This window comes from Chelon labrosus, assembly GCF_963514085.1.
Source record: "Chelon labrosus genome assembly, chromosome: 20".
NCBI classification, from domain to species: domain Eukaryota; kingdom Metazoa; phylum Chordata; class Actinopteri; order Mugiliformes; family Mugilidae; genus Chelon; species Chelon labrosus.
The window spans coordinates 10797381-10825084 of NC_140353.1; the positions used below are offsets into that span (position 1 = coordinate 10797381).

At 40.9% G+C, this 27704-nt stretch overlaps 1 protein-coding gene across 1 annotated transcript; it reads right to left on the reverse strand.

The window, feature by feature from the left end:
• Window positions 1–3232: 3232 nt before the first annotated feature.
• begain (brain-enriched guanylate kinase-associated) lies at window positions 3233–27683 on the reverse strand (the record flags this gene model as incomplete). The annotated part of the gene is made up of 6 exons (XM_084568783.1): window positions 27514–27683; window positions 25184–25345; window positions 23205–23271; window positions 10111–10218; window positions 7782–7865; window positions 3233–4771 (listed from the first exon to the last, which is right to left on the reverse strand). Exons 1-6 carry the CDS (start codon window positions 27582–27584, stop codon window positions 3233–3235), a joined length of 2031 nt encoding a protein of 676 aa, XP_084424909.1. The 5' UTR covers window positions 27585–27683.
• Between the last annotated feature and the right edge of the window lie 21 nt (window positions 27684–27704).

Genomic DNA, 27704 nt, shown 5'->3' on the forward strand with positions numbered 1-27704 from the left:
GAGAAAAGAAAAAGAAGAAACTTTGAGCCTAGCAAGAGCAGTCTGCCAACAGGTTTAAGAAGCCACCGGAATCAATAAAAGTTAACAACAACCTACAATAAAGGGAAAAATGTTGGGCAGTGGCAAAAGGTAGACATAACAAAGTCAAAACAAACTAATCGATGAATAGCATATCTTGAAAGAACGGCAACAATAACAGCGGCAGCAATCAATCAAGGACGTTGCGGTGGTATTTTTAAAACTTCATTTTTAAATTTTACAATAAAGTAATAGTCTTGATCTATCTAGACTGAATAACACATTGAATAAACTTTTATGAGAATGTGTTTGACAAAAAAAAAGCAAAAAAAGCCAGAAGTAGGCATTTAGAGAATTTCAAAGGTTTAAAGGGTGCTTCAGTTTTTGTATTAGGTACTTAGTCCATTTAGTCAGTGTATTAGCGATTATAAGAGGTGGTGGTTGTCACACCCCAGTTTGGAGAAGTTGACAGGAGTACCTGCAATGAAGCAATTTAGGCACTTTAAAATTTTAGGCACTTTAAAATGTATGCCATATTTCTAATATTATCACTGCATTATATGACTGTCACACGGCCTCTTCTCCCCGGGAAGTGAAGCCATTATATTGTTCTCTTCAAAGCCACTAGACCACCAGAACTACAGAGTCACTGGTCTACCGCTGTTTGACTGTGTTGTTTTACCATGATAATTTGGATCCAAACTGATACGTCGACACACAAAAGTCAGACAGTAACACCAAAAAATAAAAATAATAATGCAGTTATGAGACGAGGAACTCCTGTGTTCTGCAAAGTGAAATCAGTGTTTTTCTCAATGGAGTCTGGTGGCTTTGAAGAGATTGATGTATCAGTCCCCCATTTGAGAAGGCTGCTTAAACTTATATTGATTTTTGTTTAGGAGGGTCGTATGGCGTGGCTGACCTAACCACAGCAGTTCATTTCTTGGGTACTTGGGGCATGCTGTCCACCATCTATTATACAACAGTACTACGTTGAATATATGTAATAACGGCATATTAAAAAACATCCTCCGAGTCGGCGGTGTATTTCCCAACACCCATCTTTATTAATTAAATAAAACATACAGCAAAAATATATAACCATGCATCAGTCAGACAAACATGTTGACATTTAGACAGCTGGCCTGTTGTTCCTGGAACAGGGCTGGAGGTAGGACAGGACAGAACCACTTCAGCCTCGTCATTCAGGGTCAAAACATTCAATGAATATTAACATCAACTGAAACTAGATAAAAAATAGTCATAATGTAATAACATTTGTGTACGTAGCATCTCTTTTTATACATATTATCCACAACAAAAATACCAGTTATACTCTCAATCCGTCTGTACAGTGGTTACATTTTAATCCAAACCCCTTTTCAGCCTATTAATACCTATACATCATACCAAATAAGAAAATGGTTTGAGACTTCGTGACACAGTCTTGCCTTCATAAACGTGACGAGGATAAAAAGAAGAGATGTTGTCTGAAAAATCTTTAAAACAGCCTTGAGCCAGTCCTTAGTTCTGCAGGAATGGAAGAGGTAGAAGCATGGAATTACAAAATAAAATCTATCCATGGTGACTCAAGGACGAAACTGAGATCCTGTTATTTTTACATTTACATTCTTCCCGTCACCGTTGCTCTCGAATCTGCAAGGCTACACGAGCAGGAGCAAATCCTCGGTTCATAGATGTTGAAACATTGTCATTTTTTGTACTTTGTGATACTAGAAATAGGTGGTAGCGGGACAACATCTCTGCAGCTCTTCATTGAGATCTTACACTGAGAGGGTTTTTTTTTTTTGTATTCACCAACAGGACAGCATGTCTTTGCCACTTTCTATGTATGTATATATTTACGCATCGTCACAGTAACTTCTCTAACGTAGCCTAACTGAGCATGCCGGTTTAAAACAACGCACTGTACATTTTCTCTCATCTTTAATCAGTTGTTTCTTAGCTGCTCACTTTTGCTTTATGTGCATATGTCCTCAAACTGCCAGCTTTCACGGAAAATTTGAGGAAAACTTTTGTTTTTTGTTTCAAATGCCAATTGTATTAAAAAACGTTTTTACCACGGGAGAAAGTTGGCTGCAATTTTCGGGTTTACCAAAAACTACAGCCGTCATCTTTAGCCGAAATCAGATGTCAACGGAGATCTCCAGTGACACGTGAACAAATTCCTCCTTCTCCTCCTGTGCGTGTTAAAGGAAGAACATATGCTGTAACAGTAGTGTATACATACAGTAACAATGCAGCAGCTATACAGTATGTACACAGTTCGTAAATGCTGTAAAAGAGACCATTCTGCCCACTGTACAGAATTAAGGCAAGTGTCCTGGTGTAACGGTAACTACTGTGCAGTACAACCTCCTATTTATTACCTTACTTTGATAGAAAAATGTCAACTCCAGCTGAGTAAAGTCAAACATATTGCAGCACTGTATTTTTATGATTTAATTTATGTCTGTGGAATCACTTCTACTGAATGTATACATGGTTTTCCTCTAGCAGTAATTTTGTAATCTAATATATATATATTTGTTATCAGTTATAACTCGAACAAATTCAGGGAATTAAAGCTTGTGTTTAATACGTGTGAATTCAGGCTTAAAGAACAAAGTCTCTCTTGTTTAGCCAGTTTGAAAATGCTCCTGTCCAGTAAGTGGTGCTTGCAGATAATGCCCCTATGAGAAACAATTTAACTAGAAAAAATGTATTTTCCATCTTATTTATATGCACTCTACGACATGCATTTAGTTTACGAGAAAATAGAGATTGGATAGATCTTTTTTAATAGCTTGCAGTCAGCACGGTCCACTATACATAATGGATAACCTCTCTCAAACACGGCTAATTAAATCACTCCATTACACACGCTATAGTCCATTATCAGTACTTTATGTTTTAGAGCAATAATTGATGGTCTTTTGCTGGTTTTACTAACAGTACTTAACACCAAAAGAAGAGCAAGTAGCACAGTATCTTCGTGTAGCTGGGAATGTGGACGCACATTAGAAAAAATGTTGCAGACTGCGTGAAACGTGCCTTGGCTAAGATACATAAAACAACAACATCTTAACACCCCATCACACCAAGTATGCGTTTGCTGCAGGTAGACATACAGTACAGAACAGTACAGTAAGTTAGGAATCATCATCATCATCATCATCATCATGCATAAAGTGGAAAGCTGTGTTTCTCCACGTCAGTTCAGCAGTGTACCGTACAGCTGTGCCTTGGTCAAGCTGTCCTTTCTCGTCAGTCCCGTGCTTCCAAATTTTTGGTATCTTGGAGAGGTCTTCTTTGGGAGTGCGGGGCCGACGCTGAGAGCGGAGCTGGAGCTCGGGCGAGGCCGGACGCTCGGCCTGGGGCTGGGGTAGTGTTGAAGACTTGAGGCTTCGAGCGAGCTTTGGTGTAAGGACTCGGCCGAGCTATCCGCGCTCAGATTCACGTAGTCCTTCTTGCCGCTGCTTGCCGCGGTCGCTCCCCCGCTGCTCTCCTTGTCTTTAGAGCTCCCTGAGAGGAACAGGCTGCACTCAGAGTCCTGACTGTCATCCTTGGCTCTATAGAGGACAGAAGTTTTCTCCTGCTTACGATGCTCCATAGGTTTAGGGCTGCGGCTGGGCGAAGGGGAACCTACAGCGAAACACTGGTCCAGCGCGCGGCTGTGGAAGACGTCATCTCCTTCTTGGAAGCTGCTGTAGAGAGTCCCCTTGACTTTACTGGAAGGGCCCATAGCAAAGTGGCGTTCAGAGAAACTGTACGGAGACACCCGCCCAGTGATGTCGCGATAAGAAGATGAGAAGGTGTTGATGTCTTCCACACTGAGCTGTCTCCAGCGGTTGTTCAGGTCATCGTCAGGGACCTGGACGTCACCTCGGTTGTCCAGACCTCCTCCACGTGCCTGGCCCAGTCCAGTTGTGGAGCCCATGCTGTGAGAGGAGGCCAGGCGAGGGGAGCTGGAATGGTATGGTTCACTGAAACATGAAGCTGTCCTTGTGTACGCCGGTGAGGTGCCTTTTTGCGGGCTCCTGGGGATCACCATGTGCTGGATGCTGTGGGACTTTGGGAAGCTTGGGCTGTCTTTGTCATAAGAGGACATGCTTTTGCGCTCATAGTCCCCACTGCCCCCATCACGCCAGTCCATATAGAGACCCTGGTGGGAAGAGGATAATGTGCTGCTAGCGGTACGGCCGCACCCACCACCAACTCCTCCTTTCTCATCTGACGCAAGGCTGAAGCTGGAGTAGGAACTGGAAGCAGGGAGGCTACCAGTCCCAAATTCGTCATGGTGGAAGGAGGACGGTGGCTCATGGTGGGAGAAACTCCCAGAATGGAAAGCCTCTTCATCTGGGTTGCTGTCCGTGGAATTCTGAGCATGAAGCTGAAGCAGGCCAGTCCCATGAAGGTCGACACTCTGCCTGCGCTCTGTGTCTTGCCATCGTTCAGGGCAGTAGAGGGCTGTGTCGCTGCAGTACAGGTCAGAGGTCTTATAGGAAATGCGTCGGTTCAGGTGGTCAGTGCTTCCCGTTCCTGTAAGAAAGTCTCCATCCTGTGGCTGCGGGCTAGGTGAGCGCGTTACCGGGCAGCTGCTCCCTGGTTCAGGCTTTTCGAGGACCTTGGCAATTATGGCTGTGGGGACAGCGTCAGAATAATTGGAGTGACACATTGCAATGGTGGCTCCGCCTCCCCGATTATGTTTCTCCATGTGGGAACTGACACGCTCCTGGAAATCCAGTGGCAGCTGAGCCAATGAGGACAAACATGCAGAGAGACAAAAGAGAGGTTAAAACTTAAATTTACACAAATGTGTAAAATGACAAGGACACATTTGTTTATGTTTAATCAGCAAAGCTCTCTAAAAATGAAATACATTATTTTCCTATTTATCTTTTTCAAACATATTATGTGCTTTTTGTATCTATAAGTCATTATTCTCAGAGATTTGAATCTCTAGGTTTCATTTAAAGAGTAATTTTCTTGGCCCCGTTAATGAAATAGTCAGAAAATAGCACAAAATTGAGCGTAATTTAATTTATTTGCTTGTTTGGTTTAAAAAGAATATGTCTTAAATATTTTTTTTTTCATGTACAGTATATACAGTAAATAATATATAATATAATATAATATAAATTCCCACTCTCCTCTCTCTTTTTCACACTCTTGTATCTCAGCCTGTCTTGGTTTCCTTTTTTTTTTTTTTTTCTCGCCGTCTCTTTCTCACACAGACATACACATAATGTCTTTGACTGGCTCATGTTTGAGGAAACTGTTCCCGTCAATTACAGACTGGTTCTTTGTGCCTATTAAAGCTGGTCAGGGTCAGTAGGAACTGTTCCTGCCACACTGAGCTCTCTTTCTTCTCCTCCCTTTCTTTATCCTTTCATCTTCCTCATCTTGCTCCGCTGTCTACTCAACCAAAAAAGCTCCCATCCCCTACTTCTCTCTGTCTTTTTCTTGGTGTCTCTTTTTTCTGTGTAAGCATCAAACACGTATCAGTTCTACAGGGAATGGCTCAGATTCAAATTAAACCAGTGCTCTAGGTCTCCAGCTGGGAGAGTAAAGGAAAAAAAAGAAAAGAAAAGAAAAATACTGTCTTGGCTTTGTTAAGAAATTGAAGCTCGCCTTAGCATAAAATAACTTGCATCTTTTAAGTCAGGGCTATTTTTAGCAGCTGTTGCCTCTCCCTAAGGGAACAGAAATGGAAAGTAGGTGAGGCTGTGGGGGAAGAACAAGATGATATACAGTGTGTGCTCCAAGTTAGCAAGCTCAGCATTAGCTGCTATCTGAAGCGAATCTTAATTAACTGTCACATAGTTCAGCAGTGTTAATCCGCACGACACATCTACAGGTCATGTTTCATTTATTAAAATACGCGGTGGACTGTAATAGCACATGTTGGAACGGACGCTTATATGTTAAAGCTTAGTAGCAGTTAATTCTCTCTTTGTGTGAAGAGTGTTTCTTTAAATTCACAAAACATATCAAACATAACCTTTTTAAATTTCATCTTGAATTCATTAGCAGTAGACCACACTCATTTTCAGATAAATACTGATAAGCCACGCTCACTCACTTTACAGTTGCTACTCTTATACACACCTTTTAATTTCTAGCCACGGAAAATGGATTCACAGGTCATGGTATAGCTACAACAAGACTGAAACAAGGCGACTTGACATTGACAAGAATCTGACATTTTAACTGAACTGAAATGAGACTAAAGGAGAAACATGTTTGTGTATTACAGGGTAGAGCTAGTTAGCCCTGCTATTAGGATAGTATAGTAGGATCCTTTGCTGCTCAGTTTACATTATTACACCAAGGATTTTGGCTGCTACATCTTAATGTGGCCCAGCATGACCATTAGCCTCTTATTGATGAGGTAACTTTAACATAAGTTTTCTTATTCTTAAGACATGTTTTCTGACTTAAAGGGGAACTACCGTTTTTTACTACCTGGACCTTATTTCTGGCATAAAATACGATCGTTTACTCACCCATATAACTTTGTTGTCATTTGGAGTCATTCGGACGATATTTAGATCCGTGTATATCCATATAGTGGGATTGATTGGGGCACCGAAACACAGCCTCTAAATAACACATTATCTGCCTCGAAACTCGTTCATTTCACCAATATTTTGTTATGATACGCTAGTGCTATTCTCCATTGAGTCCAGAGTCGCCTGTTATCTATTCGCGGACGCGCAGCGGTTTGTTGTTCTTTGGCCAGCTGTTCCTCTCTCTGCATCCTCATTTCAACGAGGCTGCGTTGCGGTGCCCCAGTCACTCCCACTATATGGATATACGCGGATCTAAATATCGTTCAAATGACTCCAAATGACACCAAAGTTATATGGGTGAGTAAACAATCATATTTTATGCCAGAAATAAGGTCCAGGTTGTAAAAAACGGTAGTTAGTTCCCATTTGATAATGTTTCCTCTTCCTTGCTTTGTTTCTATAATATGTTATAAGCATTTAGTGTTATCACCTATTGTCATTGGGGGTGGGGCTGCTCTGTATAAGCTGTATTAGCTTGCTGTAAGCTAGTCCAGTTAACCTCCTCGCTGTGTTTGTTTAAATTAAATCATGATAAGAAAATCACAGATTGTTAGAGGTTTAGCAAGTTCAGTTCATCGCCATACTATTTCGCGTTGACAACGCAACTAATGGACGCGGAGAGTCGAATGTATCTCAATATATCGCAAATTATCTCAAACCAGCCATTCATTTATTCATTATGCGCCTCCAGGATGCAGACAGATGGCACTTCAAACAGCAGACCTTCATCAGCCTGACTGGAGAGGCCACGAGCACAGTGGATCGGTCTTATTGTAAGAACCCACTGAGCAAGGCTTTTAATGGTACACCAACACAATATGGGGGAGCTTTCTTCATTACGAGATTAATGCATGAAAACGTCCACTTCATTAGCACACTAATTACATCCTGCACAAGTTTAGCGATGGAAAATGATTGTCAAGTAGTCAGTAGTGGATTTCAAATGCTTGGCCAGTGTCTGTATTCTTTGAACAGATATCAAGCTTGCAATGTTTAAGACTTTATTTAAAAGCATCTTTTAGAACATTGTGTTTCTATGAATAAAAAGGCTCAACACATACAGCCTGTTGTGGACTACTAAATAAATTGGTCTCGTCTTATTTGGAATACCCTCCGAAAATAACATCTTTGCTAGTCACATTTAAACTGACAGGGATGCAGTTGGAGCGGCGGCGTTGGGGAGCTCACCTCAGACATCTTGTGTGCTCTGTAGTGAGACTTGGAGCACTGCAGCAGCTGGGCTGCCAGGTTGCAGTCTTTCCTGTACAGGTCCTGTTAGAGGCAGAAACATTACACTCAGTCATTAAGGTTTTTTTGGCAGCTCGATGGTTTGTATAAAGCTTCTTACCAAGGTGTGAGTGTAAATGTCCCCTTTAGATTATGAACCTATTGTGGTTTATAATTAATCTTCATGTCCAAATATAAAATGCATCAGTTTATGTGACATTTATAAATGAGTTATGGGTTACTGGAAACAAAAATAAGAAGCCTGATATGACTGGGGCAACTATTTCTTTTATCGTAAGATTCATGATGTATATTCCCTTGAAACATTAGGATGTCTAGAACTGCTGTATGGGCCAATTCATTGATTTAGTATTCCAATGAATAAAAGGGACAAATTTATTCTCTGAAGCTGCTAGCATTTAATTAGTTAACACACTTGTTTCACCTTGGCAACCCATTATTTCACTAAGTTGCCATTAGGAGTTTGCAGGATCTTAATAATACCACCCAACTTTTTTCATTTGCAATGTATCTGCTATCTGTCCAGTGCAGACTGTGCTAATTTTATTAGAATCGTCTGAAACGGTGTATTCGCTTATCTGCACCTTCCAGCCCAGGAAGTGGGTGCAGCATTATTTATCTCTTCCCCTGTACTTTCTTTCTGAGATGAAGGTTTTTCAGATTTTTACGTAAGTGAGTGAAGGTGGCTCTCTGATACTGTAGATGCTTGGTTTTGTCGTCCTTTGTGCATGTGTGCTTAACTTTGTGTTTGTGTGGCTTCCCTTTCCTCTCCCTGCTCTGTTAAATTGGTCGACTTCTAAAAGGGTCGGTTCTCGCTGCTCTGTAGCCTCCCTGTGCCCCCCTAACACCACAGCCCTGACAATACTTCTAGTGGCATCAAAGCCTTCTCTTTGACAGTTTCAGTTCCCCCGCCATTTAACAGTGACTGCCTTTTGAATCGCTTTTATTTCATTTCAATTTGGCGTGAGGGCACAGTTGGACTAGTTTCCGATGATGGTTAAAATAGACCTCTTGAGATCTTGGTGATGTCTTGGTTGTAATGTGAGTTGCATGGTATGCTCCTCCTCCCTGTTGTTTTTTCAGCTGGTGGTCAGCGAGTTTTTGTGAGGTCTGATAATGAAAATTGAACATACTTTGTACATTTAAAATGAAGGAAGGGATGGTTTTTGTTTCAGCTCTGAAAATGTGAATAGATTATTGCCAGATTTGTACATAATATACCAGGTGTTCATATCTAGTAATACCAACAAACAATCATAAAAGTCGTTTCAAACAGAGGCTCCAGCTCAAGGTAAACACCTGACTTTAGCAATTCTGGTCTGTACCTGGTGTTCAGTTATCCATCCATGGTGATATGTAGAAATCTGTTGTGGATTGTACGGGTTTATCACTTAAAATTAATACAAGTGTGGTACATTTTCCTATTAGGTCTCAGGCATGACACAAAGATTATATGCTTTCCATGCATGAACCTTTAAGGTTGCTCTCTGGAGGAAATTACTAGCCCACTGCAGGCGCTGATGGGACAAATTCTCCACCCACTCCAAGTGAACCTTGACTCCAATCAGCTCGGCCGGATCTGGGGATATTGTCAAAATGCTCTATAGCTCAGAAGTGCTGAAAACTGCCATGGACCAAAGAGGACCAAAGTCTAACCTAACCTGGAGCCCCCACTAGGACAACCGGTAAAATCACTTCAAAGAAAGTGAGGCGCAGGATTGCCACATGCCCTTGAGCTCAGGTTAACCCCGCCTCGTCTCCAAATCCTGGCAGCCCCGAGGATGCCCATTGATTTCAGTATAATCAGTGTAAAACACCCCGTGGCTTTGAGTTAATTCCTGTATCTGCTGTGACACCTTGAAGCACAAATTTCCAGGATGCTGCAGAGACACAGTGGGAGTGACTTTTAGCAAGAGTGGGTTGATAGAGGGGGCTGACAGGCGGAAGTGTTTCCCTCAGGAAAAAATGATTTTTGAAGTCAAGCCTCCAAAACCAACTTTTGTTTTGGTGCTAACAAGGCTGGATTTCTGACCAAGAAAGAAAGGCAAACGCCCCAAGGCGCTAGGTCTTTGTGCCCTCGGATGCCCAAGGCTACGGTTTAATTAGTGGGCCTGCAGGCAAAATATAACTGGGGTATGTCCTCAACTAAATCTCATCATACAGAAAAGTTAAGAAACTGTACAAACGGTTACAATAACCTTGCTTTAGGTAGATACACAGTGCTGACAGTGATGTTCACAGCTCATAGTGTGCATCCCTCAGTACTCACGTTGTCCTCTCTGAGCTTATTAATGGTGATCTTCGCCTCCATGAGGTGGTTGTTGAGAACAATGATTTCCCGGCTGAGGGCTCTCTTTTCCTCTTCATGGTGCTGAGACTGCGGGATAAGAGGAAGAGTGGACATTTTAGAAAAGAAATTGGAGAAAAGCGGTGAGAAACCAAGGATAACAGCGTTAGACCGCGTATGATGAGATGAGGGGCAGGAAATAAAGGGTCAGTGGAAGGAGTTGAGATAGCGAGAGCGATGAGGGAGCCAAAGTTGGAGGGGCAACACAGGAAAAATAAGATGAAGAGGGCAAGAAAAATGAGAGGAAGAGAGTCGTAAGTCACTATGAATCTGAAGCTGGTGCCAGCAGCAGGTCTTAATTAAAAGAAGATTACACTTGCCAGAGCTCATATCATATCAATTACTATGGGAGTAAGAGAAAGAGACATAGAGGGGGTAGAGAGCAAAAGATGAAAAATAAAGAGGAGGGAGCGAGAATGACAAATGAAACACTCTTTTCATTTTCAGTGATTACTGTCAAAGAAATTCAAAATGACTGTGAAGTCACAGTGTAGCCCCACTAACGGGCGTATAATGATGGTGTTGTCTGTTGATCTCTGTCTCTTTGTCCGCCCACCTTCATCTTGACTGTCTTTGGACACTGTACCCTGCAATTTCTCTATAGTTGTTCATGGATTATTGTTGATGATTTTGTGGCCTGACCTTTTGCTTTATGTCATCTGACTAAAATCCTTGCTTGTACACAGACTTGTTTTTTTTTTGTTTTGTTCCTACATTCATGCCCCTCAGAGGTTTAAACCTTTACAGTTTAGCTCAAATGTAAGCACATCATACATCATACATAGCTCAAAAGGTCCCTAGCTAGCTTCACAAACTAGCTATCTAATAGCCTCACATAGACTTAAATGAAATTAGCTGAGCACTATCATACTCCCAGAGATATGAACCCCAATCTTAATGACAACATTGACTTGAGTATTATCCTCAGGATGACCTGGAAGTTTTCACTACAGTGATCTACATCCACTTCGCGCCTTTACAGAAATGAATATGCTCTTTATGTAGAGAAAAGGGAGATGTCCTATGGGCATGTAGTGCCATGTACCGTTGCCCCATTAACAGTGGAGTTTAATGATGATGTCATTTGGTCTATCTGTCTGGTTTTCCGCCCACTTTCCTTCATCTTGAGCGCTACTGGACACTTTACATGGCAATTTGTTTCATAGATTATTCCCAATGTTTTGTTTGTGGCCTATCATGTTGCTTAAAGGGGAACTACTGTTTTTTTACAACCTGGACCTTATTTCAGGCATAGAATACGATTGTTTACTCACCCATATAACTTTGGTGTCATTTGGAGTCCTTCGGAATATATTTAGATCCACGTATATCCATGCAGTGGGAGTGACTGGGGCACCGAAACGCAGCCTCTAAATAACGCATTATCTGCCACGAAACTTGTTCATTTCACCAATATTTTGTTATGACACGCTAGTGCTATTCCCCATTGAGTCCGGAGTTACCTGTTATTCCGGGGTGTGTAGATTGACCTACTAACTTCTGACCAGGATGATGTCATCTCTGAACACCACGCGGCTTGTTTACCTGCACGTCCGCGAATAGATAACAGGTAACTCTGGACTCAACGGGGAATAGCACTAGAGTATCATGACAAAATATTGGTGAAATTAATGAGTTTTGTGGCAGATAATGCGTTATTTAGAGGCTGCGTTTCGGTGCCCCAGTCACTCCCACTATATGGTGCTCCACTGGAGCTAAATCTCTTCCAAACATCTCCAAAAGACACCAAGGTTACGTGGGTGAGAAAACAATCGCATTTTATGTCAGAAATAAGGTCCAGGTTGTAAAAAAAACGGTAGTTCCCCTTTAATCCCATCTGGCTAATATATTTGCTTAATAAAAGCATAAAACAAGGAAATGGTACAAACTGCCACAAAATCTTTTGAGCACGTTCATGTTCCTCAAGTGCGTAAGTCCTTCAAGTGCAACTCAAATGTAAACACATTATGAGCTTTCTTTTCACACCACTCAAAGTTCAAAATGTCAGCTCTACAAATGAGATTTATTACAGTCTAACAGAGATATCTGGAATCGGCTCAGCACAATCATACTCCCAAAGGGATAAACGCCAGTTTTAATTACACTGTGGACTTGCCACTACTGTGATTTACATCCATGGGTGACATTGCGCAAATAAGCATTAAGTATTTTTTCAGCTTCAGTCTGCTTTGTGGTTCAGTCCAAATGATTAAATAGATTTTAAAAGAAGAAAATATCCATTTTGAGTTTAACCGTTCAGTCCGTCATATTTTCTTTACCAGTCAAGGGTTCTTTTGGCAAAGAAAATGTTTTCCTCTTACTCTCTTTGTCACAATCACACGCGCACACAGTTGTAATTGTGAAACCTGCCACACAGCACCAGCTGACGAATGATGCACTCACTCGGCCTCCAACCCTTCTCTCTTCTAATCTCTCAATGGCGGTGATTGTTTTGAAATACAGGGGTGCAGAGCCAATCTAATAGGTGGCAATTAATGTCAGTTTAAGCAATAGGCCAACATTGATATTCAAATCCAATTCTGCTACGGTCTCATTAATCAGCTGTTGAGACATGCTGCTCCCTGCTGCTCTTTCTCCAGCTCATTACTCTGGGTTTCTACTCAGATTTGGCGATAGCGACAATACAGATGACCACATTAGGACAGTCCTTTTTTTTTTTTTTTTTTTTTTTTAACGTGATGCTTTGTTACACCTAAGACAGTTTCTATCTCAGTTGTTAACACGTGAACATGTTCATACAGTCCTGTTTTCATCCATTGCATAGCATAAATGATGAATGGAAAAGAAAAGTACATATATTACTCAAACCGGCTTAAACTGATTTTACTTTCTTTTTTGTGCAACTTCTGGGCTTCACAATCTGTAAACACTTCATTTATGCATTCAGCGCACACAGAGGGAAATCAGTATTCCTTTGGAGATGCGTTTGTGCCAACCTGGTGAAAGTCCAATATTCACAATGCTTTTACTTTAATCTCCGCCAACTCTTGAGGGAAACAACTGTTTAGCTGTTAAGTGTGGCACTCTGTTCACTGGCTAGCCGCTAGCTGCGCCTTTGTGCCGCGTACCACTGGGTGCTGGTCAGGCAGTGCTATGGGTCTATCTGTTTTTTTGTTGTTTTTTTTTTTTTTTAAGTGAAAACAGCTGCCTTCTCCATCTGCAAATTTTGATAGTGTAGTGAGAGTAAATCAAATAAACAATAAAAAGGTACAGGCTGTAAACCCGAAACATTAAGCTAAACGACTAAAACGATCTGTAGAATTGAGAAGAGCTGTATAGTCAAGTGATCATTTAATAACTCCTTGCATATCACACATAGCTTTAATATGAAAACATATTCTTCTAATATCTCTTTCGTAAACATATTTCAAATTGTTAAAAAAAAAAAAACTGCTGCACTTTTTCACTCACTGCTGACTTTTATAACTTTCACGTACTAAGCAATCTATTCAATCTTCTAATATACTGATGCTGTGCTTGCATGCAATTTGAGGAAAATTGGTTAGTCCATCTATGGATAAACACTGAAGGCGATCTTAATAGGCTTAGAATGATGAACACGATCATGTACTGTATTTGGAGAGAGCGGGAAAATGTGATTTTAACTGCAGCGCTATGGCCAGCGGACTAATCGCGAGCGGTGCGCGCTAATTTTTGCTATCTCTTCCAGTCACACTACGTCGGATGCACGTACTGTCACCAAGACGCTCTTATCAGTTGGTGCCACACATACAAGAGAACGGCATCAAGGAAAATTAATATGCAAATTTTAACAATTATATCTTAAGGAGATTGGCCCAGTTGAGGAGGGGGGATATTGTTTTTTTCCCCCCACCTCATGACAGTTCAGAGATTCGAAGCACCTCTTTTTGTGTACACTAGTTCCTTCTAATTACAACTCTGCAACTAGGTGACCGTGACATATAGACTTATAAATAAAATTGTTTTAATTATTGATAATTTAGTAAATGGCCTGAAATGGTGTACAAAATGAGGGGGGAAAAAATGGCAGCTTTTCCTAGACACACTATATGTTTTGCTTTTTCTGCTGGAGAATCTGTCTCTTCACTGGGCAACAAACGAAGCCTAAATCCCACGAGATGCAATTACCGAAGACTGAGGTTCATGGAGGACACGGAGGCAGAAAACCCTACCCTATTTTGAATGCAGTCTTATTTTAAGGGGGAAAAGAAGAGAAGCTTAAAGTATATTTCTGAGCTCATTAAAGAAGATTTTCAAGTAAAGACACCAAAGCTAACAACCGGCCTGTAAAAAGCACATCCTTGTGAACAACACTTTTCAGAGACAGAAGAAGTCGGTCAGTGGACTGCTGTGTGGAATTAACACTGTTAGTATAAGAAGTATTTGACCTGATTGAGATAAAGGATGAAAGTGAGCCGTACAGTCACGACCTTTATGGTGGTATACAAATTGCAAATACCTAGCCACCTAACCCTAGCCACTAATCCAGGTCCTGTACACTAATGAATAAACTGAAAAAGCATACACCTGGCCGGACCTACAGCAGATAATCCATCATAATGAACATGCACTCCTTTTTATTCTGGGGGTCCCGGAGTTATGTTATTGTTCCAGGTGTTGCAGTGATGCAGGGTAACTTTTATTCTGTTTTCCACAAATCTGATGAACAAGCCAAAACTAAAAATGTGTGAAATACTACCCATATTCCCTACCCTGCAAACACTGCAGTTCCTTGAATGGCCACTTGTGGTTGGCTCCAAAAGTGAGTCAATCCCCACAGACCTCCATGTTAAAAAGCCCTGGTACAAAATTAGTTTTGGTCTGTATTTAATTTCCACATTCACACATTCATTTTTACATACGTAATCTGTTTAAAATCTACTGAGGCTTAAAGTTACACGTAATGAGGGCCGTGGTCACTTTGATCACCAGTCTGCCGGCACAACCAGTGGTGACAACGCCATACTGAGCTTATACTATACTAATACTATAGGTGACCTCAACTGAAGATGCAAATGTTTAAAAATAAGTCACACAAATTCAGTACTGTTGTAACTAAGGAACACCCAGAAGTCAGATTTTATTAAAATTATTTTATCAAGCTGTGTTTTAATAAAAATCTTCTTTCTTAAAAGTAGGATTTCCAAAAAATACACACAACAAAGTCAATGTTGACTATAACGAAGGAAAATCTTCCAACTGCATTTGTGTAGCTCATGTGTAGCTTAGTCATTTTTGGACAATGGTGATGCTCTGTGGCTCAGATGACTGAGCTTTGTGAGGCTCTGACAACGCAGACAATAGCTGTTCATGTCGGATCAAAACATTGCTGGTTTCGGTCTTTTCATTGTGTTTGCTGACTATGAGAAAAAACACTGAATATCACGAGGATTCTCTTTTAAATCTAAGTTTCTTAATGAATTACCTGCACTGTTGCTCGTCACCCGGCTGAGCAAGAATGCGTGAAAAGCAATGTCAATATTAGCCACATATATGCTAAGCTATGCAATTTGTTTTAGTATTATAGGCGGTTTAGACTTCTGCGTCAAATTGATGAAGAAGCTACGGCGATGGTGCCGTGGCAGCGCAAGAGCTGTGATTGTTCTGCTTGGTAGTAGCGTGTTTCTGATTAAGTACATCCAGCTGCTCCTCCATCTCTGCAATTTTCAAATTGATTGTTTTGGCTCAAAAAAGATGGAACACATCGAGGACAGGTTTACTGAAGAGGTTCGGAGATACAAACATTTGTTTGACTCGTCTGCTGTGAAATTTCAGTGAAAGTTTCAGTCGCCGTTGTTGAAAGTGAAGCAGGAAGTAGAAAGTGTAGCAGGAAATAGAAACAAAGATTAACCCGACTGACCGCAAAAAAGAGACAGCACCGACTAGCATTTGGTATAAATGGCTCGCTCCGGCATGGGTTAGGTGCGTAAGTTACGCCGTCTATTTCCTGCAGTACTCTAAAAGAGCCTTTAATGTGTTAAAGTTGTCTGTTTTCTCTTCTACGAGAGCTACTCTTCTGCTGTTAAGTCACTGTCCATTCATTGCTCTTCTACTCCAGAATCAGTAGTACATGATTACATGCATCACATCTGTGGGGCTGCACCACAATGCTGCTCCCCCGTGCGTAATTTGCACTGAAGAGTTATGATTAACGTCTGTGGTGTTAACGGCACTAATTGGTGCGCCACAAGCAGGCCTTGATGCTGCTCAATGAAGGGCGCAGAGTAACGCATACAAAGGGGGTATACAAATACGGTACAACACAGGCTTCCTCACGAGCGTCTCTTACTCACCACCAGGCCATTAGTCATCTAACACCTTTCACACTTGTAAACACAGATGGAGAAGCCGCTATTTGTTATTTGGTCATTCTTCTGGGATCCCATGACTACTGAACAACAATTCTCTGATTCAGGTTTCTATGACTACTATCGCCAACCACATACTCCTCACAGAAAGAGAAAAAAAAAATATTATCAGAAACTCTTACATCCTCTTATAATTCTCCTCTTGTCTATTTATACCACCATGTTAAGTGCGTTTCAGATTTAGATGTCGGGTAACTACTACTTGAACAAATATTGCTGTGCTTGATAAATTATACCGCTAAAATGAATTGATTGTGAACCAAGTCATATTGATCACCTTACTGTTTTTTGCTTGTTTATTTTTCAGATAGATTCTTAGCTAAAGAAAAAAAGACAATGAGGGGCTAAGAGATTAGACTGAGCCTCTGGGTTCATAAATAAATTCACAGATGACCGATTATGACGGGCAATAAAATATAATTGGATTGAGATGTACTACATAGGGTGACCAAAGCCAAACCACTTGGGAGATTATTGACTAAGCCACTAAGCAACTTTTCAATTGAGAAATTGTTTATTCAGTCTGTAAAGTTATGACAAATGCACACCACAGGTTATTAGGTCCAGGGTAATGTTTTATAAAGACCAGAATAAACCCACTACAAGGGTCCTCAATGCATTTTAGCTATAAGACTGTTAATTTTAAGGTATTATTTTGTTGTATAATTATTATTCTCTCCATCTAAAGAGAACTTAGTTGATATAAAATAAATATGTATACTTTACACTGGCACCATGCCCCTCTATTTAATATTTATAAGGAGAATTAAAACATTTAACAACTAGTTTTGTGACTGTAAGCAGATGGGTGAATCTTAATTTATAGTATATCTCCATAGGAGAAGTTATATTTATAATACATAAATAAATATTTTAAAATGTACTCATATTTACAGCCAAATAGATTACAGTGTGTAAAATGTTTATATACCGCCTGTAAATACTAAATAGAGAGACTCATAGTAAGGCGTTACTCAGTTTACAACATAAAACTGAGAAAGCCCACATATACTGTAGCTGACCAACTATCACTCAGCCAACACCTCATGTTTTAGTCTCAACAGCCGATCAGGTTTCTTCCAGCAGATTTCCAATAACTCCTCTGTCATGAGATGGAACATGTAGCACAGTGTTTTACTGGATAGGAAGAACTGCAGGGAGAATCATTCAGAGATTGATGAGGTACAATGTGTTGGACATCATACCAGAACAGGAAGCCATTTGCCATTTGTTGAGGGATAATGAAAAGCTACTTGTTCACGTTAACAGTGAACTGCACTGGAGCGATGGACTGAGAGCACAAACGTCAATAGAGGAAGCTTGTTTTACTTGAGAAGTGGTAGAGGCTAGCATACACTGACCCAGGCAGTGGTGGAAGAAGTACTTCTGTGCATTTACTTGAGTAACATATTAGCATCAGAAAGTACAAGATTTCATTAAGCAAAATGGCACAATATAGTATATTTAATATTATATTGTTGGATTATATTAAATGATTAATTAAAGAATTCCAGTTAATTTGCAGTTAATTTCAACGTGGTGTTTTTTCCCATTAATGTGGCTCTATTGCTCTTACTAAATTTTCATGCTTCGTCACCTAGTTTGTCGGGGTAACCAGCAACGTATTCATAAATAAATTCCTGTGGTCGTTTCTTTGTTATCCGACCAAATAGGGAAACCTTCGCTGCAATAAGCGGCAACTCGTGATGACAGACTTTGACAGAAAACTTTGTCGTGTCCACGGATGAGCACAATCCCAGCAGTGGAACTACAATTAATGCATCTGTTGTTGACTTTTCACCTCTGTAGAATCATCTGGAAGAAGAGACTGACTGAACTGTTAGTGCAGTTAGCAAAATGACCGCTCCAGTTGACTAATTTCTGGTTTTGGTTAGCATCCAAAAACAAACTTCATGTAGAACTCCCAGTTTTTGAAAAAAGCTGCTCCTTTTTCCCGAGTGAAAGTTATGCATTAACCAAAGTGATGCAATATCTACATTAATGGGAAATAAATACGGCAGACAGAGATATTAATCTGCACACAGTATATGTTACAGCTGGTAACGGTAGCTCTAATTTTAATTACTTTATGCAGCACACTGATTGGCAGCTTGATTGGCTTGACTGATTGGGTTTCATCCTAACCCATGATGAAGAATACATTCTCAGCTGAATGTGTTTTATGCTATTCCTGTGTCCTACTTAACAGCCAAACAAGCGCTAATGTTCATATTTTTAATAGAATATAACAGAGTTTGGAGATAATAATTAGCAATTCACAGCAGGACTGTTTAATGGCGACACCTCCTGATGAAGTGGACATTATCTGTCCAAGGAGGGCAGTTATTGAGTAGGACCTTGATTTCCTGCCAGCTTCAGAGCGGCTGTTAGTTAGCTGACCCTGCCAAACGCTCTTACAGGGATTAAGAGAAACAAAGACTTTCAGCACCACGGACAGCTCCTTAAGTATTTGAGCGCCGTCACACAGGATCTTCAGACCGTTATAGAAAATCATGCATATAAATCAGCCGTTTTATATGAAACATTAAAAAGTTATAAATAACAGCAGTATTTATGGTTTAGTTTACTAGGAATCGCTGACACGGCCTGTGTCCGTGCTGAATCTTTGAATTTTCATCTATTCTAAAGTAGTCTGCTTAACTGACTGTAACAACTGTATGCAAATATTTTCTGCTTGCACCAGCACCGTCTCAGAAGAGGATCAATCATTAATTTGAAGCCTTTCTAAACAGTCTCTATAACAAGCTAGATTTTATTATTTTTTTATCCCAGTGAAGACAGACAATGTATTACGTCATCTGCACAGGCGGCTCCACCTGCAGCACTGCTTATCTACAGATCAAAAAAACATAGACGGCACAATGTCATCACGGCCCTGCGTCTTGTCAGTCTCTCCAGGTGTTAATCTCTTTATGAATTAGTTTCATTCTCGGCTGTTTTTCGGTTGCCCTTGCCGGTTCGGGCCCCTCAAAACTTTTTAATTACGTGTCTGAATTGATTGGAGCTGCCTTTGTCACCGCCTGCCTTCCTGCCTGCCTGGGCTGTCTTCTACAAAGGAACATATTCCCCCTCCCTTGAAATGCCATTCCATGACAGGACATCAAAAGAAATGGCAATCTCAATGAGGCCTGCCTCTAAAAAAAATAAAATAAAAAAATAAAAAAATCCCATACTGTCTCCTGCCATGAAGACCGATTTTCTACACCAAGGCCCTCTGCTTGAAAGACAATCCCTTTGAAAAACTGAGAGGTTTCAGAATCATTTTCGCATGACTAGAATACGCTGATGTGTGTGCACTGTGCGCAAAGAATCATCCATGATGGGAAGGCATTTCCCTCTGTTCATGGTATGACAAGGGAACAAGGATTACATCGGAGCAATAATTGGCTGCAAATGCTGTGACATGGGCATTGTTGTAAAAGTAAAAATGTAAATTTTATGAACATACAGTACGCTGGTTTGTGACGATTTTAACGTTTCCACTGGTCCACCACTGTGCACGAGTCACAAATCCAAATATAGCCATTTATGGTTGTGGCAACGGATGGAAAATTATCACAAGTAGCACTGAATATGAGAGGATTTTTCTGGACTTTTCTGGAAAAGTAGGAGATGTATTGATATTTAACATAAAGAGTACCATTCACAAAGTTTTTTGTAGCCGTGTGAGTCTGATCAAGCCACTTTTTTTTTGCAGTTAGTCGTGTTTAGGAAGTTTCCAACAGCTTGGGTATGGTTTTACTTCCATGGCTTATATGGGAAGGAAAGGGTTTGAGTTTAACAGCCAAGAAGGGCTCAACATGTAATCCTTGGACTTGGTTCCAATACTCGACCACGGAACCAAGAGATAATCTGAGCCACCAAATATGGATTTAAAAAAAAAAAAAAAAAAAAAAAAAATCTCTCTGACAACTCAGTCCAAGACAACTTGGCAAATGGACTCTGATGAAGACTATACGATGTGATCGGAAGCACCAAAACAACTACTGAAACTGCACTTAAGCTGAGACTGTAACCACCCTGTAATAAGCATTTTGCCACTTTTTTTGCCATTTTTTTTTTTAATCTCCCAATTTAGCTCACTGTGGGTCAATATCTCAGCTGCTGGCTCTCTAATAACTGTCACCCAGTCGTCACTCATCAGTGTGTGTGTTGGCCGGACAGGCTTCTGATGAGATTACAATCCATCTTAATCAAGACACTGTAAGTCGTAAGGGTGGGCCTCGCCCGTCTGCCGACACGTCTTCTGCACTGACTCAGGCTGATAAGTCCTAAAGCTGATGCTGCGACGAGGGGGGTGAAAAAAAAGAAAACACTCCGGGGGTGAAAAAAAAAAAACACTCGGGGGAACCTCTCAACCTGATGTGATTGGACAGCTGCTGCTGAGGTGACCAGAACAGCAGTTAGCTATAATAGTTTTCTAACAGGGTTGCATGGCAGCTAAGACCAATTACTTTGGACATTGATTGTGCTCCCTGTCTTTGATCATGTAATTGCTTCGAGAGAGACGAGGGCGCCTCTGCCGCTGAACAGGTGTGTTCAAATCGATTATAGCGGGTTTCTCGTTTCTAAGACGAGAGCGAGAGGGAACAGAGAGCGCAAGTGTCATCATCGCTCACGAATTAGGGAGGTTGTATCACACCGTAGTTTATCACTGTGTCAGTCATTATGATCACTGTATTTGAACATGTATTTGTGAGTGTTTTTATCCCTTTCAGCAAAGACTTCTCAGCATTGCTCGGGACTCGTGATAGATTTATACGCATTGGTGTGGATTACTAGATTACATTACACTTACAGTGTATGACATCCAGAGAGTGTGTCTACAGCACGAGGAGGCTGCAAAGCCAGGGGCCTATTTTGGGGTGAAATTGATTTTGCGTACACAATTTTAGGTGAGTGACAGTCGGAGCACTTCACACACGCGCTCCTGGCTGGAAGAAAGATGAGCAGCCATGTTAAAAGATGCCGCCCTGTCTTCGAGAAATTGCATTCCCATATACATATGACGGCAGAAATTGTAGTTTTTGTGTTGTAACTTATTATAACTTCGGTTAAAAATGGAGATCCTGGTTTTGAATAACCGTCATTAAGCATTTCTTGTGCAACAATCGCTGATGAGTTTCCCACAGATGGCCGCTGCAACTCGAAACAGTCAATCATCAGGTTTTAATTATGCTAGGTGGCTGCTAATGGCGGGCTGAAGCTAAAGTCTGCGCAAATGTGATAATGCGTGCATTCATCTTCGGGCTTTGAGTCCACTTCGGATGAATCATTAACTGGTGTGCGGTGTTTTTGATGAGGAATTCAGAATTTGCTTCTCCTGGCTTCTCCTCCACAGTGAATGAGGCTCTTAACGGCTATAACAAGCAGATGAAAAGCACAGTTTCTCAGAAAACAAATGAGGCGTGCTTTAAGAATGAAATATTTTAAAACCCGGAGTTCACAGCGGAGAAAATATGCATCAAGTAGCTCTGCTGCATATTTATTTATTCATTTGAAAAGATGTGACCTACTAGTTCTCAGACAACATTTTTAGATTTGGTTTTAACCTAAAGCTTAAGTGCAGAGCTCGGGAAGCAGTCGTTCCCGAGACAACAACTCTTTTTCCTTGATGCAGTCTAAGATGGTGAGATACAAAAGCAAACTTTAGGTAACAGTTTCCTAGTAACTCCAGGATTTCATGTTCTCTAGTAAATGATTCCAGGTCTAGCTTTGGGTCAAAAAGCTGCTTAGCTCTGTGCGTGTTCACAGGTATCTGGTCCACAAATCCCCACCACCTCCATACATCTTTCATGAGAGCCTGAGTGAGAACTCTGTGGTGCTCATAGGAGCCATTAGGATTCTGCACTCCTTGTTAATATCAATACAAACAGACACCGCGGTCAGGAAATGTGAAAGTGCAGAGAGACAGAGAGAGGGGCTGGAAATGCAGTCAGACCGTGGTGGAGAAAGCACACGGAGCAGAGACCTGAAGGTCGGACTAACCCATTTAAATTTATAGAGAGAAGAAATACGCACATCCTGTCCTTAAATTACGACAGAAATACCAGGGAAAAGAAAAATACTTGCAAGTAAATGTCATCCACTCGAAATAGCTACGTTATTGTGTTACAGTAATGTATTTGATATAATTAAATTACAATTACTGATGTATTAAAGTGTAGGCAGCATTTTTATATTGAAACGGGGTGAAGAGAAAATGATGCCTTACATAGTTTGATCTCTGTTTCAAAGTGAAGTAGGCAATAATACGTCCCGCTAACATTTAGTACAATAGAAATACAAAGCAGCACTAAATGGACAAATTTAAGTAAAATTTTTCCAAAGCTGCTAAAGGGAAATACCACCTTGAGTAAATATTTCGCTTTCTGCCACTGGACCTACAACGCTTTAGAGAAAGACATAATATAAATAAATAAGGCTATAATCTCATTATTTAGATGCATAATCCGTATTTCATGTCCTTATGAAAACACTTAGTATAAGTATAATCATTATTAAATGCATAATCCTATGGCTATGTTGGAGTTTTATGCTAAATTCAACATTTTTTGTTTTGATACTGTTAGAATTAGTAATATAATGTTAAATCTGCAAACACTTCTTGAGGGGTATTCTTACCGTCCTGTGCATCTTGTCTTCCAAATCCTGGTTGATCCTCTGAAGAGCTGCATAGCTGCTTTGGATCCTGAAGACAGGAACAGACAACAACAGAGGCCCGTTAAAGATGCAAAATGCGACACATGAAGAGCATTTTACAGTTAACAAGGTCTAATAAGCACCAGCGATCCCTACATATATTTAGATAGAGAAATAAATAATTTACTGGCTCAAGGCATTGATGGAGAATCTCGGAGGAGATCTGCAGGATATTTTAAGTTCTGACTCAGACTTGTAAATCACTGTGGATATAAATCTGCTGCGCTGCAACGCGGCAAAAAAGGATTGATGATCTGCTTAAGTGCAGCATCAGGAGATACTAAGAGATAAATTGTGATCATAAAATAAAGTTTTAAATTCTTAAATATTTTAAGGAAGGAATTCAGTAAACAAGACCACAACGTAAGGCGAAGGTCTTTTTTTTAATGTACTTTTCTTCATTTGAAAATTATGGCTTCTATCTTTTTCTTCACTTTCATTTCCGTCCTTAACAAAGAACAATTCTTTGTTAGACTTGTGGTGCATTTGGAAGCTTAACGGAAGAAGACCTCGACTCTCTATTTGTGAAGTCGTTCCTCATGTTCCGTCATGTCACCTCTCCGCTCAGTGTCACATTGTCGCATTAGCTCTCGGGCCTCGGAGAGCGTTGACAAACTAGCATTTATGGCTCCATTAACCAGACGGATATGGAGTGCAGACGCATCATAAAACAAAGGTCTGAAAGAGATTTGGAGAAGGAGCATGAAAGAGAATGTGTGAGCAGCACTGGAAGAGAGTGATTCACTCTGGAGATGGAGAACAAATAACTGTAGTACAACTTGCTGCTTTGAGAGGCAACGCTGTAACTCACTTTAGTGGAACATGAAGAAATTGAGCTTTCCTTTTCTGATCTAAGTCGGGCCAGGCAACACTCTCTGTCTTCACTGAACTCTACCAATCGGTCAATGGTTAAAACCAGGTGTAGGGTTGAAGTTTGGGTTTTGCTCTGCCAATCATAATTTAAAAAAAAAATTGATTTATGAAGGGTCTGACAGGAAGTTGAGCCTAAGATTAGACTCAGTCCCCAGGTAGCCACAGCGTTTTCAAGTTTATTTAAGTAAATACTGAACTTGCATTCATCATATTTATTTAGAAGGTTTACATACAGTACATTGCACTCAATCTAATTTCTCTAAGGTTATCATCGTGCTGCTGAAATAAAACCCATAGCTTGACGGGCCACTAATGTGTTCCAAAGTTGTCAGAGACAAAACCAAAACGATGTTTTTATTGCAAGAGCGTGGCACGCTAAAGTAAAAATTAACTATTTCACGGCGCGAGGCTGTAATTCACTTTATCTCGTGCAGTGATAAAAAAAAGTAAATGCTTTTTAATAACAACATGACGTGAATATGGAGTTAAAAGGCAAGTGTGTGAATGTGTAAACGGTGCATTGGAGAGGAACAGAGCATCTTTTTTAATTTCATTCCTAATACAAGTTATGGACTAAACAACCTTTATCTCGTACATGTCACAATAATAAAGTTGCACATTCTGTGTTTACACACACACACACACACACACACACACACACACACACACACACATATACTGTAGATGCTAATTACACTAGGTTGCCTAATCAGAGAACCAGTAAAATTAGAACTAGTGGCACTTGCAATCACATAATTCAAAGTCAAAAAGGCTACAAACGTCCTATCTGTGGTCTGTGTGTGGATATTAACACAGGCTAATCAGGGGACAGTTAATTTAAGGTCTATAAATCTTCCCTCAGGCTAAACCTTCAGCAATCATGCTCATTTCAGGTAGAGATTGGTCAAGTGCGTCACAGCGCGACTTTGCCGTCCTCCTCCCTCCTGAGAGAATTACACGTCTTGACACTGCATGCGTACACAAAAAAGGCATACGGCCCACAGAGCCGTGCACACGGGATCACACACCTGCGTAGCTTCTCTGTAAACTTCTCCAGTTCCTCCTGGGCCCGGCGCAGCTCTGTCTCGAGGTACTGCCGCGTGGAGTCGAACTCTGTCTCCACCATCTCTAGTTTGTGGGTGGTATACGACAGGCGCTTGCGGAGGTCGTCCTTGTGGTCGTGGAATGAGCTGAGCGGACGGCAAAGAGAGATTAGAGATTTGGAGAAGCGCAGTCACAGCAGCGATGCGCTTCCATTGCAATCAAAGTTTTGTCAGATTCAGAAGAGAGAGAAAACGGGGACAAGCAGAACAAACACTGGAGTAAAACGTGTTTGTGTGGGAGGGAGGGAGGCGAAGGCATGGAGTGTAATTCAGTCTGGAGTGAGAGAGGTCCCAGGCAGGGAGGCCGATGGGGATGAGGAGATGGATGAAGGAGGAATACTAATCATTTCCCATTCACAAGGAAGTAGCAGAGCTGGGAAAGGAGCTCCCATCGGTGTAATGGTGAATTTTCATTACACCATGGCCCCATCAAATCTCTGAAAGAATAGGAAAGGATTTTTGCCCCCAGACACAGCCCATAGGTGATTCGCAGAATAATGAGTGAAACCATAGAATGAAGCATGGCTCTGTGTGTGAGTGAGCTTTAAATGAGAGGGAGAGGTTGAGTCAGAGTAGCACCGTTTCAACGCCACCACTATCAACAGCAACGTAGCAGCAGTGTTTTGGTTGCACGTTTGATGCAGGTTTCACGCGGGGGATGAAAACACACAGACGCGGCTGACTGAGGGAACAGACGTAGTAATGAAACGCTAGAGACCGGGAGCAGAAGCACTGCGCGCTCTGGGGGATTTAGCATTTTGCCAGACTGATGGATACTTGGCTCACGGAGAGGTTCGATGGCTCGGCGCAACCAACCAGCAGGCGCACCAAATGCACCTTCCAACCTCGGCCCAGCGCCTCAATTACGAAGCGGGCTCTTAAGAAGCAGAGAAAATAGTGTCCACAGAAAAAACTTACAGACTGAGCTGTTTAAATACACAGGCCTTGTTGAGGAGCTCCACTAATAATGCTCTACCCTAGCGCTGGAGTAGTAGATAAACATGCAAATTTGTGCAAATTAAAAACATATTTAAAGACAATTTTAACATTTTGGGAAAAACACTTTTTTGTGAGAGTTTGAGGAGATGATTCACAACGCTCTTCGGCTTCTTGCACTCCTCATTCTGTCATTTGTTTGGTAAAAAGCCTAAAAAAAGGATAGATTTTTATTAATTTCTCTTATCTGCGTAATAAATGAGATTATACCGAGCTTGCAACATCGTAGGTCGTATGTACAGAGTGTTTGGCGTTCAAGTGATAACATCATCCGTACATGAAGCAAACGTCACCACTGGGTAACTGTTGCTGCTCAGCAAGCTAACAACCGGGTAACTCAACTAAGGAAATACTTGACATAATAACAGGATGTGGCTGTTGGGAATATCAACATCTCTTTCGGACATATTATAAAATTACAATGAAAAAAAAAAATCATGAAAATTGCCAAAAATATCTACTCGCAAGCCGTCATATGGTCTCTTCTCATAAACACGGTAAACATGACCCCATTTAAAGGCAGCAGTAGTTACACCGTGTAATTCCCACTAAAATCTAAAATAAGTACAACTTTAACAAACTAGACAAATGAAATAAATGTCAATAATAAGTGAGAATTACAGGTGTTGCTAGGCAGATCTTTTCGACGATGGTCAGATCCAGTCTTTATGCTAACCTAAGCTAAGCTAACGCTAACCTAAGCTAATCATGCCTAGGACTGAGCTCTGCCGTTAATCTACAGATAATTTATCTTCTCATTTAAACCTTTGCAAGGAAGTGAATGAATGCATTTAACAAAATGTTGAAATATCTTTTGTCGTATGAAGTTGGAGTAGCGGCTAACTGGAGGAATGGGGAAGCGGCTAGCTTGACTCAGTGTAAAGTGGGTGAAAAAGTGTGACCTTTACAGAAACGGATAGACGGATCACATCGTAGATTCCAGCCTTGCTGCTCTCTAACAGCTGCGAGTGATGTTATAAACTCGCATGGCCAGCAGCCAGAGAGCTATTGTAATAGGGAAATGTGAATGTGAAATTGCTCGGACGTCAGCTGACACGTGGAGAGACGTGAAGACGAATGATGGGGATGAATAGATGCAGCGATATGATTTTAATGGCTTTTTTTAATGGTCATGACCTCCCAGTGAGAATCCATTTCCATTAGTTAAAATGAATGAAATGTATTCACCAATAATGAGACTGATGTTTGGAGTTAAAAAAAAAAAAAAAACACACTCCCCACACACTGACTCATCTTACCTTCTTTTCGGATGTTTGCAACCATTTCTCTGGGTTTTGAGGGCTGTTTTGCCAATATATATCTTTTTCATATTTTTCTCTGTGCCTCGCCTCTCATGTGTGTATAGCTGTTGATGCTGCTGCTGGTCGGCTGAATGTTGAAGCCAAGTTTGAACTCTAACCACAAACCAATAGTCAAAGCTTTAAGTCTT